Raw genomic sequence first — 14,843 nt, forward strand, 5'->3', positions numbered from 1 at the left:
TCTGTACCTGTCCCGCAGGTGTGATGTTCGGATGTACCAATCCTGTGCAGGTGTTGTTACACGTGGTCTGCCACTACGAGGACGATCAGCTGTCCGTCCTGTCTCCCTGTAGAACTGTCTTAGGCGTCTCACAGTATGGACATTGCAATTTATTGCCCTGGCCACATCTGCAGTCCTCATGCCTCCTTGCAGCATGCCTAAGGCACATTCACGCAGATGAGCAGGGACCCTGGGCATCTTTCTATTGGTGTATTTCATAGTCAGTAGAAAGGCCTCTTTTGTGTCCTAAGTTTTCATAACTGTGACCTTAATTGCCTACCATCTATAAGCTGTTAGTGTCTTAACGACAGTTCCACAGGTGCATGTCCATTAATTGTTTATGGTTCATTGAACAAGCATGGGAAACAGTTTTTAAATCCTTTACAATGAAGATCTGTGAAATTTCTTCGATTTTTACGAATTATCTTTGAAAGACAGGGTCCTGGAAAAGGGATGTTCCGTTTTTGAGTTTAGATACGTTTTAAAAAATAGATAAAAAGGATGGTAATGAGTTCGTTCAAATTAAATGAATATACAAGGATTAACAGAATTAGATCATAAGTGATAAGGAATTTACCAGTACCAGTAGTTTGTGTGGTGGCTTTGTCTGTTTAATCCATCCCGAATATGAGAAATGCTACTTTTATCCTTTCACAAGAATACAGTGAGTGGCTGTATGACAGAATTAGGTACAGTATTTACTTGCCAAACATTTAAGAACTTTTTTTACGACCAAATATTTGGGCCTCACCACATGATCTGGCCTTGTTTAGCATGTTCACCATTTTTCCATTTCAACAATCCCCCCTTATTTCCCCACTGACTTAATGTATTAGTTAATTGTGAGGTAACAGCTTGAATGTATATCATAGTTCCTTCTCCAGCAGTGAGGTTTCTAAGGCCTTTCCTGTTATTTCAGTCCAGGCCCATAGTAACTGCATATTACACAATAGTGAAGTACAGTAGTAAGTATTTCAACAAGGTAACTGCTCAGTACATATGATATTGGCAAAGTCCAGTTTTACTTAACAGCTCATTAATAATCACTTAATTTAATCCAACCCGTGTCCCAACAACAGATCTGTGAGCCATATTAATAGAATGCGTTGGTAGTTTAAGGGATTCAGCTGTTGGAAAAAAGCCACTGTGTTAATACATCACATTGACTTAGCCTGGCTGGTAACAGTTGGGTGTTGTATTGCCAGAAGGATCTGTGGAGAGGGGAAAACAGGATGAGTGGAGGGTGAGGGAGGGTGGCCTGTTGGCTCAGGTGGCATGCTACTGGTTGTATTGCTGCTTTAAGGAGTTGCGGTGTTGGTATCACTCCCCTGGTTGGCATGTTGCCGTGACAGCACTTTCTAGAACAGCTGAGCCCCGGGGATCACTTCCAATTTGGGGGCACACGTGGGACTGCATCTTCTCCCTGTGAATGACAGGGACATCCAGGGAAGGAACACACACACTGTCAAAGACGTGCACGTGTGCACGCATACACACGAATGTGCATACATGATCATGATGACCTTTAACCCCAAAGGCTTTCAACACATGTTGAAACATTTGACTGTTGTCATCCAACTAACTACCTGTTGCTAGCTACTAATAACTGATAATATTCAAAAGAGACGGTTTTATAACAATATCGTTTTCATGAAACGTATATTTCAACATTCTTTTATGATACTGTAGGCCTACGTAATTCTCAAATAATTCAAGTAATTCTCCTCTCACTAATGAACTCTAATTCAGGTCTTGTTGTTGCCGGATGTCTAAAGGACCAGCAGCAGGCATTGACCTGGGGACCACATACCCCTGTGTGGGCATCTTCTAGCATGGTAAGGTGGAGATCATCGCCAACAACCAGGGCAACAGAACCACACCCAGCTATGTGGCCTTCACCAACACGGAGAGGCTGATCGGTGACGCCGCCAAAAACCAGGTGGTCGTGAACCCCACCAACACCGTGTTCGGTAAGCACATCACCTCACCTTGACACACAGTGGGTAGTTAGATGAATCCTCTAGTGGACAAAGGGAACAGAATCATCAAGGTTTATTTTAAGCTCAGCGCTGTAGCCTCTTGCCTGTTGTTATCAGTAGTCCCTACTTGAGGGCCTAAAAGTACTAGATTTAAATCCATCAGCCTCGCCTCACTCCATTAGGGGGAAATGCAAAACTGACCTTAGACCAGTAACCACAGACAAATTCCTCCTACTCTTAAAAATCAACCCTACTCTGCCATCCCTGTGTCCAAAGATGCCAAGCGTCTGATTGGTCGTAAGTTTGATGATGCCGTGGTACAGTTGGACATGAAGCATTGGCCCTTCACAGTGGTGAGCAATGGTGGCAAGCCGAAGATGAAGGTAGAGTACAAGGGAGAGAGGAATACCTTTTTCCCTGAGGAGGTGTCCTCCATGGTGCTCACCAAGATGAAGGAGATTCTGAAGCTTACCTGGGCAAGGTAGGGAGTCTGACTAACCAAATGAAAAACCACCTCAATTCCAAATCTAGTCTTAGCCCCTACCCACTCCATGCACCCCATGTAGGTTTGAAAAGATTGGATGGGTATACATTGTATGTTAATAACTCCAACTGACAATCTATTTAGGGATGATACACACTAGATCTAACTAATAGTGTTTTTCCCTCTTCAGCCAGTGAACAATGCTGTCATCACAGTCCCTGCCTACTTCAACGACTCCCAGCGCCAAGCAACCAAAGATGCTGGAGTGATCTCTGGACTCAATGTCCTGCATATCAACAACAAGTCCACCGCTGCAGCCATCACCTGTGGCCTGGACAAGAAGGCACAGAAACTAAAAAAACAAACAAAAAAACACTGGTTTGTATGACTCACACTAGGTCTGCTTGATTAGTCCTTTGAAAGTCCTACTGACTTAATTGCTCTCTCTTATCAGGTCGGCGGTGTGCGCAAGAGTCCTGTTCTTCGACCAGCACCTTAGACGTGTCCATCCTGACCATCGAGGATGGCATCTTTGAGGTCAAGTCCACCGCCAGCGACACCCACCTGGGAGGCCGCATGGTCAACCACTTCATCAGCGAGTTCAAGCGTAAATTCAAGAAGGACATCAGCGGCAACAAGAGGGCGGTGCGGCGCCTGCCCACTGCCTGTGAGCGGGCCAAGCGCACCCTCTCCTCCAGCACCCAGGCCAGCATCGAGATTGACTCCCTCTATGAGGGTGCCGACATCTACACCTCCATAACCGGGGCTCGCTTTGAGGAGCTAAACGTTGACCTGTTCTGCAGCACCCTGGAACCCATGGAGAAGTCTATGAGAGATGCCAAGATGGACAAGGCCCAGATACACAACATCGTCCTGGTGGGAGGCTCCACACGTATCCCCAAGATCTAGAAGCTTCTGCAGGACTTATTCAATGGGCGAGACCTCAACAAGAGCATCAACCCTGATGAGGCTCTGGCTTATGGCGAAGATAGGTATCTCACTGTGTTTTGCAAGAAAATGTCACTGTGTCAAGTATATGTGATACAATGTTTCATCCAACATCTCCTCTCTGTCCTCCACAGCTGTGCAGACTGCCATCTTGGCCGGTGACAAGTGCCTGCTGCTGCTGGACGTCCCTTGGTATTGAGATGGCCGGGGGGGTCATGACCGTGCTCATCAAGAGGAACACCACCATCCCCATCAAGCAGACCCAGACCTTCACAACATACTCGGAGTGCTCATCCAGGTGAGTCTTTTATGAGCTGCCAACGTTTGTGTAAAGTAGCCAGATTACCTATTCCCTCCATGATTCTATCTAGTATTAATCCATTCCCATTATTTATTTCTCAGGTGTATTAGGGGGAGAGAGCCATGACCAAGGACAACAATATCCTTGGCAAGTTTGAGCTCACCGGAATCCCCCCTGACCCCAGAGGCGTCCTTTGACTTTGGCATTGACGCCAACAGCCTCCTCAATGTGTCTGCAGTGGACAAGAGCACCGGCAAGGAGAACGAGATCACCATAACCAATGACAAAGGTATGCCTCCTTAACCTTGAACCTCACAACATAATCAAAGGTCTTATTGATTTCCAACCCTTTCCTCAAAGAAAAGAGTCCCAAAAAGAAAGAGAGACAACAGGAGAGAGTAGGAGATAATGAATATGTCACATATGGGCAATTATATAATTATGTGTCTGTATCTTGTTATCCCCAGGACGTCTGACCAAGGAGGACATTGAGCGCATGGTGCAAGAGGCTGACCAGTACAGGGCTGAGGACGAGGCACAGAAGGAGAACGTCACAGCTAAGAACTCGCTGAAGTCCCTGGCCTTCAACATGAAGAGCACCGTGGACGACGAGAAGCTCACGGAAAAGATCAGCCCGGAGGACAAGAAGACCATCGTGGACAAGTGCAACGAAGTGATCTCCTGGCTGGACAGGAACCAGGTAAACCACAGGGGGCTGGTCTAGAGTTCCACCTAGATTGAGTGTTCTTAGTGGTTAGCAATGGTTTCACATTGATGCATTTCCTCCCATGGTAAAAGTAGGCTTCACAGTAAGTTTGAAACAAATAAATCATATAAGATAGAATATTGTGATCATCACCTGTCTCTCTTACGCTCTCATACTCTCTCCCTTCCTCTCTCGTCTCTCCCCTTGTCTTTATCTAGACGGCAGAGAAGGATGAGTATGAGCACCAGCAGAAGGAGCTGGAGAAGGTGTGTAACCCCATCATTATCAATCTGTATCAGGGTACCGGAGGCCCACCAGGAGGTATGCCAGGCGGTATGCCAGGTGGTATGCCTGGAGGCTTCCCTGGAGGTGCTGGAGCTGGCTCCTCCTCTGGCCCAAACATCGAGGAGTTCGACTAAAATCCCTGACCTCTACAGAAGAGAATCCACATCCTGTACACATCTCAGCTCCCATGCTTCACACAACACCTACTGCAGACCTGGTCTGTGTCATCACTTCTCTTCTTGAGAACATCCTGTGTAATATTTATATCTATGGCAGGCTCTTACAGCCTTGTGCTGTTGTGCAGTTCACACAACCTTCACTTTAATCAGATTGAATATATCACAACCAATAAAGCTGGATTCTGATAAGCATTTTTTGTGTTTTTCTTTAACCTCCCCCCCCAAATACCCTCCCTGAGGTTAGATATGGCAAATACATTTTGTACATTAACAGTTGTCACAAAGTGCTTAAAGTCTTATAAACTTGTATGAACATCCGCACTATTGCTCATCGTAAAAGTTCCCTCAAAAGTGACATTCATATTGTAGCAATCTTGTTATGAAGAAGTAGAAATAGGTATGTATGTGATTATGATGTGTGAAGACAGCACCATGTGCAGATTTATATTTTGTTCCTGATTGGTTGATAAACTTGTCTCTTTCTCAAAACTTAATGGGATAAGATCCTATTTTCTGGCGGTTTTCTCAGTGGCCTCATCCTCGTGGTGGTGGGCCCTCTGTTACAACCCTCAAATGTAGTGGCATTTTAAATGTGTCAAAGTATGAACTGGAATAGCAATTTGAACACATGTCCTTACTGCTACTTTGTATAGATGAATAAGCAATATCTTCCTTTCGTAATAAAACAAATGTTTTTGTCACCGTGGGCTCCATAAAACATATGATCTGAATCCATAATGTTAATCAAGTGTTTTGTTTTTGATTGTTTTGCGGTCACGTTCAGCTGCATATAAACAGAACGGTCTGACCATGGTTTTCCACCCTGCTTGTGGGATTGCAACACACGTTTACAAGATGTTATTGTTCTGCCCATCATTAGAATTCCAATTGGACAGCGTGATAAGAAACCAGAAAAATAGGCATCAAGGGCATTTCAGATGACCAAATTTGGGGTCTGGGCATATTTTCCACTCAGCATAAAGACAAAGAATTATGACTGCATCTTTCCCTGGAATCATTGTGCAAAGCCTTTTTTTGCTTAGGCCTGGTCCACATAGAGTACAGTGCACTACATGGCAAACACAAGCGTGTATCTGACTGTCCCTGAGGCGTGAGGTTTTCCCACCTGTTCCCCCTGACTGTTCCCAGCTCTATCAGACCTTGGGGGAACCCATGGGTGAGTGGGAGACATGACTGATGGGCCTGCCAGGGTATAAGAGGGAGAGATACATCAAGCACAATCTACTAGACTATGGCCATGCTCTGGATCGTCAGCTCTCGCTTTGGTGGCCTCAGCCCTGGGTGAGTGGTGTCATCATCAACGTCTGGTAACATGAACTGATTTGATTTTTTTGATCCTTTATTTATTCATATAGGTAAGTCCTATTGAGATGAATAGCTAAAAGAAGCCCTGGCCAAGGAGGTGAAGTGTTGTATTATACTTTGGTAGTTACTGAAGGCATGTCAGTCCATACTCTGAGGCCAATCAAAACTATGTAGGACTTTGGTCAAAAGTGGTGCACTATATATGAGGATAGGGTGTTGTTTGAGACTGTGTGTTTGTGCCCTAGGTTGCGGAGTGCCTAGCACCCCGCCGCAGGTGAGCGGCTTGAAGATTGTGAACGGACAGAATGCTGTATCTGGCTCCTGGCCCTGGCAAGTCTCCCTTCAGGTATCCCCATTTCCACTCTTTAATTCTATACATTGTTTTTTCACACCGCAATGCTGTAATCACTGATTATTCTTGTTAGCCACTTACAGTAAATGTATGTTGACAATGTTGCGAAGTGCTGTCTTCACATTATGGTCAGACCCATACTATCTACTGTCTTCCACCTCTCCTTTCTCCTTCAGGATACCTCTGGATTCCACTTCTGTGGAGGCTCCCTAATCAGCCAGAACTGGGTTGTCACTGCTGCCCATTGCCTTGTCACGTAAGTGCATTTAATTCCATTCAAAAGTGCTTTATTAGCACCATGTTCATAAGTACATACTGCATTCCTCTTAGTTGCACTCAGATAAGCTGTGTTCATTCATACACACTGTAATCTGTTTTCTCTCTCTCCAGTCCTGGCCGTCACCAAGTGATCCTGTCAGAGCACGATCGTCAGTTCAATGCTGAGCCGATCCAGGTGAAAAGCATCTCCAGGGTAAGTCCAGAAGCCTGGGGAGAGATCCACTCACTTAACCACAACATGCCTGCCTGCTTCATAGGTTTTACCAGAGTTCTGAGATTCTGTTCACTTTCGAAGATGAATCACTTCACTATCTGTGTCTACATCTTTCCTTGATCCCTGTAGGCTATCACCCACCCCTACTACAACAGCCAGAACTTTAAGAACGACGTGACCCTGCTGAAGCTGTCCTCCCCCGTCCAGATCACCTCCCGCGTGTCCTCTGTGTGCCTGGCCTCCTCTAGCACCTCCTTCCCCTCTGGAACCCGCTGTGTCACCACTGGCTGGGGCAAGACTGGCACCACCTGTGAGTGGCCACACAAGCTACTGAACCATTATTGATACATGATAGATTTACAGTTAATACAAGAGTATGTGCAAATAGATGGTAAAATACACAAAAACTGTTTTAGCAGTAAACCAGTCAGCATGGGCATGGCTCTTAAGAAAACAGCTGCATCATAGCTAAAGGCCTAATGTTTGTAACATGATTTCCTTCCTCATTCTCAGTTAGTGGAAAGAAACTGCCACATACCGCACCTTCAAATGTAGCACTATTGCGTTATTTCCGGAAAACTATGCACTCACTACTGTATGGTGTTCTGGATTAGAGCGTCTGCGAAATTTCTAAAATGCTAAATGTATTGTGCCAATGTTTCCACCTCAGCTTTCATTAGAGCACTGAGCTCCTTCCTAACCACGTCCCCTGTCCCCAGCAAGCCCCCGTGTCCTCCAGTAGGTGGTCCTTCCTCTGCTGAGCCCTGCTCAGTGCAAGCAGTACTGGGGACAGAGCAGGATCACTGACGCCATGATCTGCGCCGGAGCCTCCGGAACGTCAGATAACTGACTGACCTCCCATGTCCTCCTGGAGCAAGTTGAGGCTACCTTTCTCCAGTCAGTTACTGAACATTTCTCTCTAATCACTCTCGTATCATTTCGTCTGACAATAACCTTTCACCCAACACATGCGCTATCTTAAAGTAGCCAGGTACAGATTTGTTTAACCAAATTCTCTGGCAATGGCATGACAATGGAAGTCAGATAGGCTACAACTCGGCCCCTAATACAATAATCTCTACCAGTGCCAGTGCTCCTAACCTCTCCCTTCTTCTCCTCCATCTCCAGGGTGATTCTGGCGGTCCTCTGGTGTGTCAGAGCAGCGGCGTGTGGTTTCAATTGGGTATCGTGTCCTAGGGCACCACCAACTGCAACGTCAGTACCCCTGCCGTCTCCTCCCGTGCCACCTACCTGCGTGGCTGGATTGGCCAGACCGTCGCATCCAACTAGTCACAGTGGACCCCAGCTGCAATAGCAACCATGTCTCCGCACACAAACTCTTCTTCCTGCAAACAGTGGTCCCACAGATGAGTGTGTGATGTCACACAGGCCTGATCCGGCTAGCTTTCCCATCAGCTAGTGACATTTCAACCTGTCTCATGCACAGCCGCTCACTGTGTTGCCACAGTCTAATTGTTTTCAATGTAACTGAAAAAGATGCATTCAATTAAAGTTGTATAAAGTTTTTTTCTGTTTGAAGTCAGAGCAGTGCCGAGAGACCATTCAGGAAAAACATAACCATCAACAAAACAAAACACACACACGCATGCACAAAAAAAACTTTGCGTTCATTAATAGTCACCCTTAGATAGTCTTACTAAAACACATTTGGCAGTTATTTTTTTTATTTTAAATGTGTGAATTGTCCTGGGGAAAGTAAAGTTTCCCCCCCCCCCCCCAACTTTTCCCCAGACAGCAAATATGGAAAGTATTTAAAAATATGTGTCAAGCAAGCATAACAGGATTAAATATTTTCCTGGTATTTTACAAATGTTCCATCCCGAACATAAGTGACTTGTCACACGACGAACCCGGTATTTCATGCCAAAACCAGAAGTGCCATCCTAAAGTATATAAAGAATATAAATGTGTCTGGATTTGATTAGAGCTTTGATCGGCATCAAAGAGATTTTATGATCCCAAGCCCAAAAAAGCCCAAATGATAGTGCCATTTTCCAATACATTGTTTATGATATAGGCTACCGCACATTACACAAAAACATGAAAGCCAATAGATGTATACATGCTCTCTTGGATAAATAAAGGAAACAAGCTCCAGTAGCCTAATATTTTTGTGTGTGGAATGTATTGTATTGTATTATAAGGACTGGAATTACTGACCTCATTCAAACCATGAAGCTGGGAGAGAACGTGATGCTGGTGCAGGACATGAGGCCTACAAAGTCACAATTATATTTGGAAATATAATATGGCCTATTTTAAAATGTGTATAATTTGCAGGCTGACATATATACCTTTCAAAACATTTCCCTTAATGTTTTACCATGTGTGTATTAGCCCACCTCTTTCTCCATTGTTGCTTCCTTCCTTCTTTGCTTTCAACAGTTAAATGAAATATGTTTTGTTGTCCTTATCTTCGCCATTGTAATGACACCCTTGAATAATAAATATAGGACTAGAATAAGATGCAGATGGCTATCTATTCACTCCATGAAGATTGACCAGTTATAGGTCTGAATAAATAACTATCAGAGCCTACCATCGTGCATTCTCTCCTCTTTTAAACTCCCTGTGAGTTATATTGGCTGCTGTAGGCCTATCTAACATTCAGCAAACAAGAGACTGCATCCCTCTTCGAATAGTCTATTGATAGTCTAATAATGATTAAAAAAAATGTCCAGCAAGCTATTATTCTAGTCTAGCTTTTCCTGGGACTCCAAGAGCTAAAGAGCATTTTTTAAAGGAGAGGCCAGTGGAGCGTAGGTGTGGATTATGCAAGAGACAGCTATAAATTAGAAGCTTAGACTATGCATAACCCATCATTCATTAGCTAAATGTAAGGCTAATACTGCATTTAATTTAGAACCTGAAAGAGGTAGGCTCACAGATCTATAGGCTATAGAATGCATTCAGGAAGTATTCAGACCCATTTCCTTTGTCCACATTTTGTTACGTTACAGCCTTTTTCTAAAATGGATTAAATAAATAAAATCCTCATCAATCTACACACAATACCCCATAATGACAAAGTAAAAACAGAATCAGACATTTTTGCATATTTATTACAAAAAAACTGGAATACCTTATTTGCATAAGTATTCAGACCCTTTGCTATGAGACTTGAAATTGAGCTCAGGTGCATCCTGCTTCCATTGATCATTCTTGAGATGTTTCTACAACTTTATTGGAGTCCACCTGTGGTAAATTCAATTGATTGGACATGATTTGGAAAGGCACACACCTGTCTACATAAAAGGTCCCATAGTTGACAGTGCATGTTAGAGCAAAAACCAAGCCATGAGGTTCAAGGAATTGTCCGTAGAGCAACGAGACAGGTTTGTGTTGAGGCACAGATCTGGGGAAGGGTACCAAAACATTTCTGCAGCATTGAAGGTTCCCAAGAACACAGTGGCCTCCATCATTCTTAAATGGAAGAAGTTTGGAACCACCAAGACTCTTCCTAGAGTTGGTCGACCGGCCAAACTGAGCAATCCGGCGAGAAGGGCCTTGGTCAGGGCAGTGACCAAGAACCCGATGGTCACTGACAGAGCTCCAGAGTTCCTCTGTGGAGATGGGAAAACCTTCCAGATGGACAGCCATCTCTGCAGCACTCCGCCAATAAGGCCTCTACAGTAGAGTGGCCAGATGGAAGCCACTCCTTAGTAAAAGGCACATGACAGCCCGCTTGAAGTTTGCCAAAAGGCACCTAAAGTACTCTCAGACTATGAGAAACAGGATTCTCTGGTCTGATGAAACCAAGATTGAAGTCTTTCGCCCGAATGCCAAGCGTCACATCTGGAGGAAACCTGGCACCATCCCTACAGTGAAGCATGGTGGTGGCAACATCATGCCGTGGGGATGCTTTTCAGCAGCAGGGACTGGGAGACAAGTCAGGATTGAGGGAAAGATGAACAGAGCAAAGCACAGAGAGATCCTTGATGAAAACCTGCTCTAGAGCGCTCAGGACGTCAGACTGGGGCAAAGGTTCACCTTCCAACAGGACAACGACCGTAAGCACACAGCCAAGACAACGCAGGAGTGGCTTCAGGACAAGTCTCTGAATGCCATTGAGTGGCCCAGCCAGAGCTTGGACTTGAACCCAATTGAACATCTCTGGAGACCAGAAAATAGCTGTGCAGCGATACTCCCCATCCAATCTGGCAGCTTGAGAGGATCTGCAGAAGAATGGGAGAAACTCCCCAAATACAGGTGCGCCAAGCTTAGTGTCATACCAAAGAAGACTGCAGGCTGTAATCGCTGCCAAAGGTGCTTCAACAAAGTACTGAGTAAAGGGTCTGAATACTTATGTGAATGTGAGATTATTATTATTTATTTATTTATTTGCAAACATTTCTAAAACCTATTTTTGCTTTGTCATTATGGAGTATTGTGTGTAGATTTATGGGGGGGACAATTTAATAAGAATAAGGCTGTAACATAACAAAACATGGAAAAAGTCAAGGAGTCTGAATACATTCCGAATGCACTGTAAGGTATATCAATCTTGACCAGGATTAGGCCTATCTATTTTGGATGCAATTTGAATGGAATTGATGGAGTGAGAAAGACAGAGAGTATTTGCATGCGCACTGATTTAAAGTAATGATATTCGAGTGATAGGCTGCTTTAAATCTCTGCAGCTGCAATTTAAAAAATGCATCTTTACAGTGAAAAAAAATGGTGACCCCGAAATCCATATGGTGAAGAGTAAATTGGACCGCATTCAGTCCTTATATTCCCGTAGCATAGGCTATGTTGCAGCAAATGTAGTCCTACCTTTCACAAGAAAAATAAGTTACCATGATAAGATGATACATGCATTGTGAACTGCGCTCCATACTGAGAAGCGTTGATGGGGTATCTGCACTTTACTTCGCTATTTATATTTTTGGCAATTTTTACTTTTACTTCACCACATTCCTAAAGAAAATAATGTACTTTTTACTCCATACATTTTCCTTGACACCCACAAGTACTCGTTACAGTGACAGGAAAATGGTCCAATTCACACACTTATCAAGGGAAAAATCCCTGGTCATCCCTACTGCATCTGATCTGGCGGACTCACTAAACACGCGTACTTCGTTTGTAAATTATGTCTGAGTGTTGGAGTGTGCCCTGGCCTTCCGACAATAAAAAAAAAAAAGTTAAGAAAATTGTGACGTCTGGTTTGCTTAATATAAAGGAATTTGAAATACTTTTACTTTTGATACTTAAGTATCTTTAAAACCAAATACTTTTACTCATGTAGTATTTTACTGGCTGACTTTCACTTTTACTTGAGTCATTTTCTATTAAGGTATCTTTACTTTTACTCAAGTATGACAATTTAGTACTTTTTCCAAAGAAGCCAGATTTAGATATGGCATATAATTTAAGAATTCCATTTCACATCATGCTGAGCCTGTTCATATAAATAATTTATTATAATTTACCGGTTTCTCGCAGTTATTCATACTGGGAAAATGGAGTAGGTTTGGCCGGGAAATCTCGGTAACCCAGTTCCTGTTATTCAACCCTAAGCCATACCATCTTCAAATATGAAATAAGGCACTTTAAACTTTGAGAGGATGTTTGAAGAGAAAGGGAGGGAGGAAGAGGGCGACAGCGCACGCGCGTGCGAGAGAGCGCTGTTTCATTTGTGGCGAGAGAGCGGATGCTATTCATTGCTATAGAGAATAAGACGGAAATGGGTAAGACGCTTTATAGTCTATTTTTTTGTACCCTTATGATCTCTGCACCAGGTGCTTTAACTTTTCATTCAGACTGATGCTTCATTTGTAGAAGTAGAGTTTCATGACAAACATGCAATTCTTAATGTCATCTTGATTTTTTCAATTGCTTTTTACTCATACTTTTTAGAAACTCCTATGCATTAGAATTGTTGCATTATGTGTGAATAGAGAACATATGAGGGCTAAGTCATGTACTAAATGTCTTCTATAAATCTAATGACTTTCCTTGTTGAAAGTCATACCTGGTCATAGTAGGTGGGAAATTAATGAAAACTGGGGTAACAAATTGGGACATTTCTTGTGAATAATTGATCCAAATAAACAAATAGATATTTAAGGCTTATCAGTGCTGTAGACGTGCAAGGTTGCACAAAATATACACCGTTTTGCAAGATACTGACTTCCCTTGCAAATAACTTTCAGATAACATCCGTTTCAAATAATCTCTTATAGAAAAGTATACTAATCAGCACTATATTTAAGATTACAATTGGTAATATTTCTTTCTAATTTCAGAAAACTCTACCATGGTATATTCCGATGTGACAACGGGGATGGACATAATATCTCTGGTTGTCTACTGTGTGGCGTTTGTGCTTGGCCCCATTGGCAACGGCTTGGTGATCTACGTGACAAGTTGCAGGATAAAGAAGACTGCCAACTCTGTTTGGTTCCTCAACCTGGCCTTGGCAGACTTCCTCTTCACTTCCTTTCTGCTCCTCTATATCATCAACATGGCCCGTGGTTATGATTGGCCATTTGGTGACATCCTTTGCAAGTTATACAGCATGGTGACTATGCTCAACATGTTCGCCAGCATCTTCCTCCTGACGGCCATCAGTCTGGACCGCTGTCTGTCCACGTGGGTGGTTGTGTGGGCCCATAACAAGTGCACGCCAGGCAGGGCTGAGGTCATCTGTGTGGGGATCTGGCTAGCCTCATTGGTCTGCAGCCTCCCATTCACCATCTTTCGGCAGATCATACACCATGATAATAGGACAATGTGCAGTTATTCATTTCCCCATTCTTCCACAGGCAGGAACTTGGTTGTGTTCCGCTTCCTGCTGGGCTTTCTCATCCCATTCCTTGTCATCATAGGCTCTTACATTGCCATTTGGATACGCGCCAAGCGCCTTCAGAGAGGAAGAACGCGCAGGTCCCTCCGGATCATCGTCTCCGTTGTCCTGGCCTTCTTCATCTGCTGGATGCCCTTCCACGTCTTCCAGTTTATGGACATCATGGAAGAAGACAACCAAGGCTTCAACCTGGTCGTGCATATAGGGATTCCCCTGTCTGCTAGCCTGGCCTTCCTCAACAGCTGCCTGAACCCCATCCTGTACGTCTTCATGTGTGACGAGTTCCAGAAGAAGCTGCGTCAGTCCGTGCTGCTTGTATTCGAGAACGCTTTTGCAGAGGACCACGGGATGAACTTTGTGTCATCAACGCGCTCCTTGAGCTCCCATCTCTCCCGGATCTCCCGTAAGTCTGAGTCTCTGGATCCAGGAGAAGGAGGACATTTACGCCTCACTGGTAACCAGTCTGATAGTAAAGTGGAAACTGAGGTGTGAGATAGGAGACATCTGCAAAAGACAGGGCTAATACATCTGTATTACAGAGTAATTTGACTGTATCTATACTGTAGTTATGGGACTTGAAATGGTCAGTAGCTGTTGTCATTGTGGTTTTCATGGTGGTAATCAAATCAATCAAATGTATTTTACAAAGCCCTTTTTACATCAGTAGTTGTCACAAATTGCTTTACAGATACCCAGCCTAAAACCTCAAAGAGCAAGCAATGCAGATGCAGTTACCGGATTTAACTTCTGTTATAGTGATGTTATGTTGAAGTTATGGAGACCTTATTTTGATGTTATGGGTAAATTATGGGGATGTTATGTTGACATTATGGGGAAATGAGGACATTTGACAATTGTAAAAACAGCACTGACAGATATATTATAGCGATGAATAAATTACAATAGCTCTTTACAACTT

At 43.7% G+C, this 14,843-nt stretch overlaps 2 protein-coding genes and 1 pseudogene across 2 annotated transcripts; all 3 read left to right on the top strand.

The window, feature by feature from the left end:
* Nucleotides 1-2,317: 2,317 nt before the first annotated feature.
* LOC115177351 (heat shock cognate 71 kDa protein-like) lies at nt 2,318-4,476 on the top strand (annotated as a pseudogene).
* A 2,421-nt stretch (nt 4,477-6,897) lies between these two features.
* On the top strand, nt 6,898-7,909 carry LOC115176473 (chymotrypsin-like protease CTRL-1). The gene is made up of 4 exons (XM_029736509.1): nt 6,898-6,907; nt 7,007-7,071; nt 7,222-7,402; nt 7,812-7,909. Exons 1-4 carry the CDS (start codon nt 6,898-6,900, stop codon nt 7,832-7,834), a joined length of 279 nt encoding a protein of 92 aa, XP_029592369.1. The 3' UTR covers nt 7,835-7,909.
* Nucleotides 7,910-12,760: 4,851 nt separating this feature from the next.
* Nucleotides 12,761-14,837, top strand: LOC115177341 (C3a anaphylatoxin chemotactic receptor). Its single transcript, XM_029738037.1, has 2 exons — nt 12,761-12,806; nt 13,365-14,837. The coding sequence occupies exons 1-2, from the start codon at nt 12,770-12,772 to the stop codon at nt 14,414-14,416; spliced, it is 1,089 nt and encodes a 362-aa protein (XP_029593897.1). The 5' UTR covers nt 12,761-12,769; the 3' UTR covers nt 14,417-14,837.
* Nucleotides 14,838-14,843: the final 6 nt, after the last annotated feature.

This window comes from Salmo trutta, chromosome 37 (assembly GCF_901001165.1).
Source record: "Salmo trutta chromosome 37, fSalTru1.1, whole genome shotgun sequence".
Lineage (NCBI taxonomy): Eukaryota > Metazoa > Chordata > Actinopteri > Salmoniformes > Salmonidae > Salmo > Salmo trutta.

Bases quoted from the DNA above. Each gene is read 5' to 3' on its own strand.
- LOC115176473 (XM_029736509.1), top strand. The intron at 7,072-7,221 runs GTAAGTCCAGAA...TGATCCCTGTAG, and splicing joins AGGTGAAAAGCATCTCCAGG to GCTATCACCCACCCCTACTA. The intron at 7,403-7,811 runs GTGAGTGGCCAC...CCCTGTCCCCAG, and splicing joins GGGCAAGACTGGCACCACCT to CAAGCCCCCGTGTCCTCCAG.
- LOC115177341 (XM_029738037.1), top strand. From the start codon at position 12,770: ATGCTATTCATTGCTATAGAGAATAAGACGGAAATGG. The intron at 12,807-13,364 runs GTAAGACGCTTT...TTCTAATTTCAG, and splicing joins AGAGAATAAGACGGAAATGG to AAAACTCTACCATGGTATAT.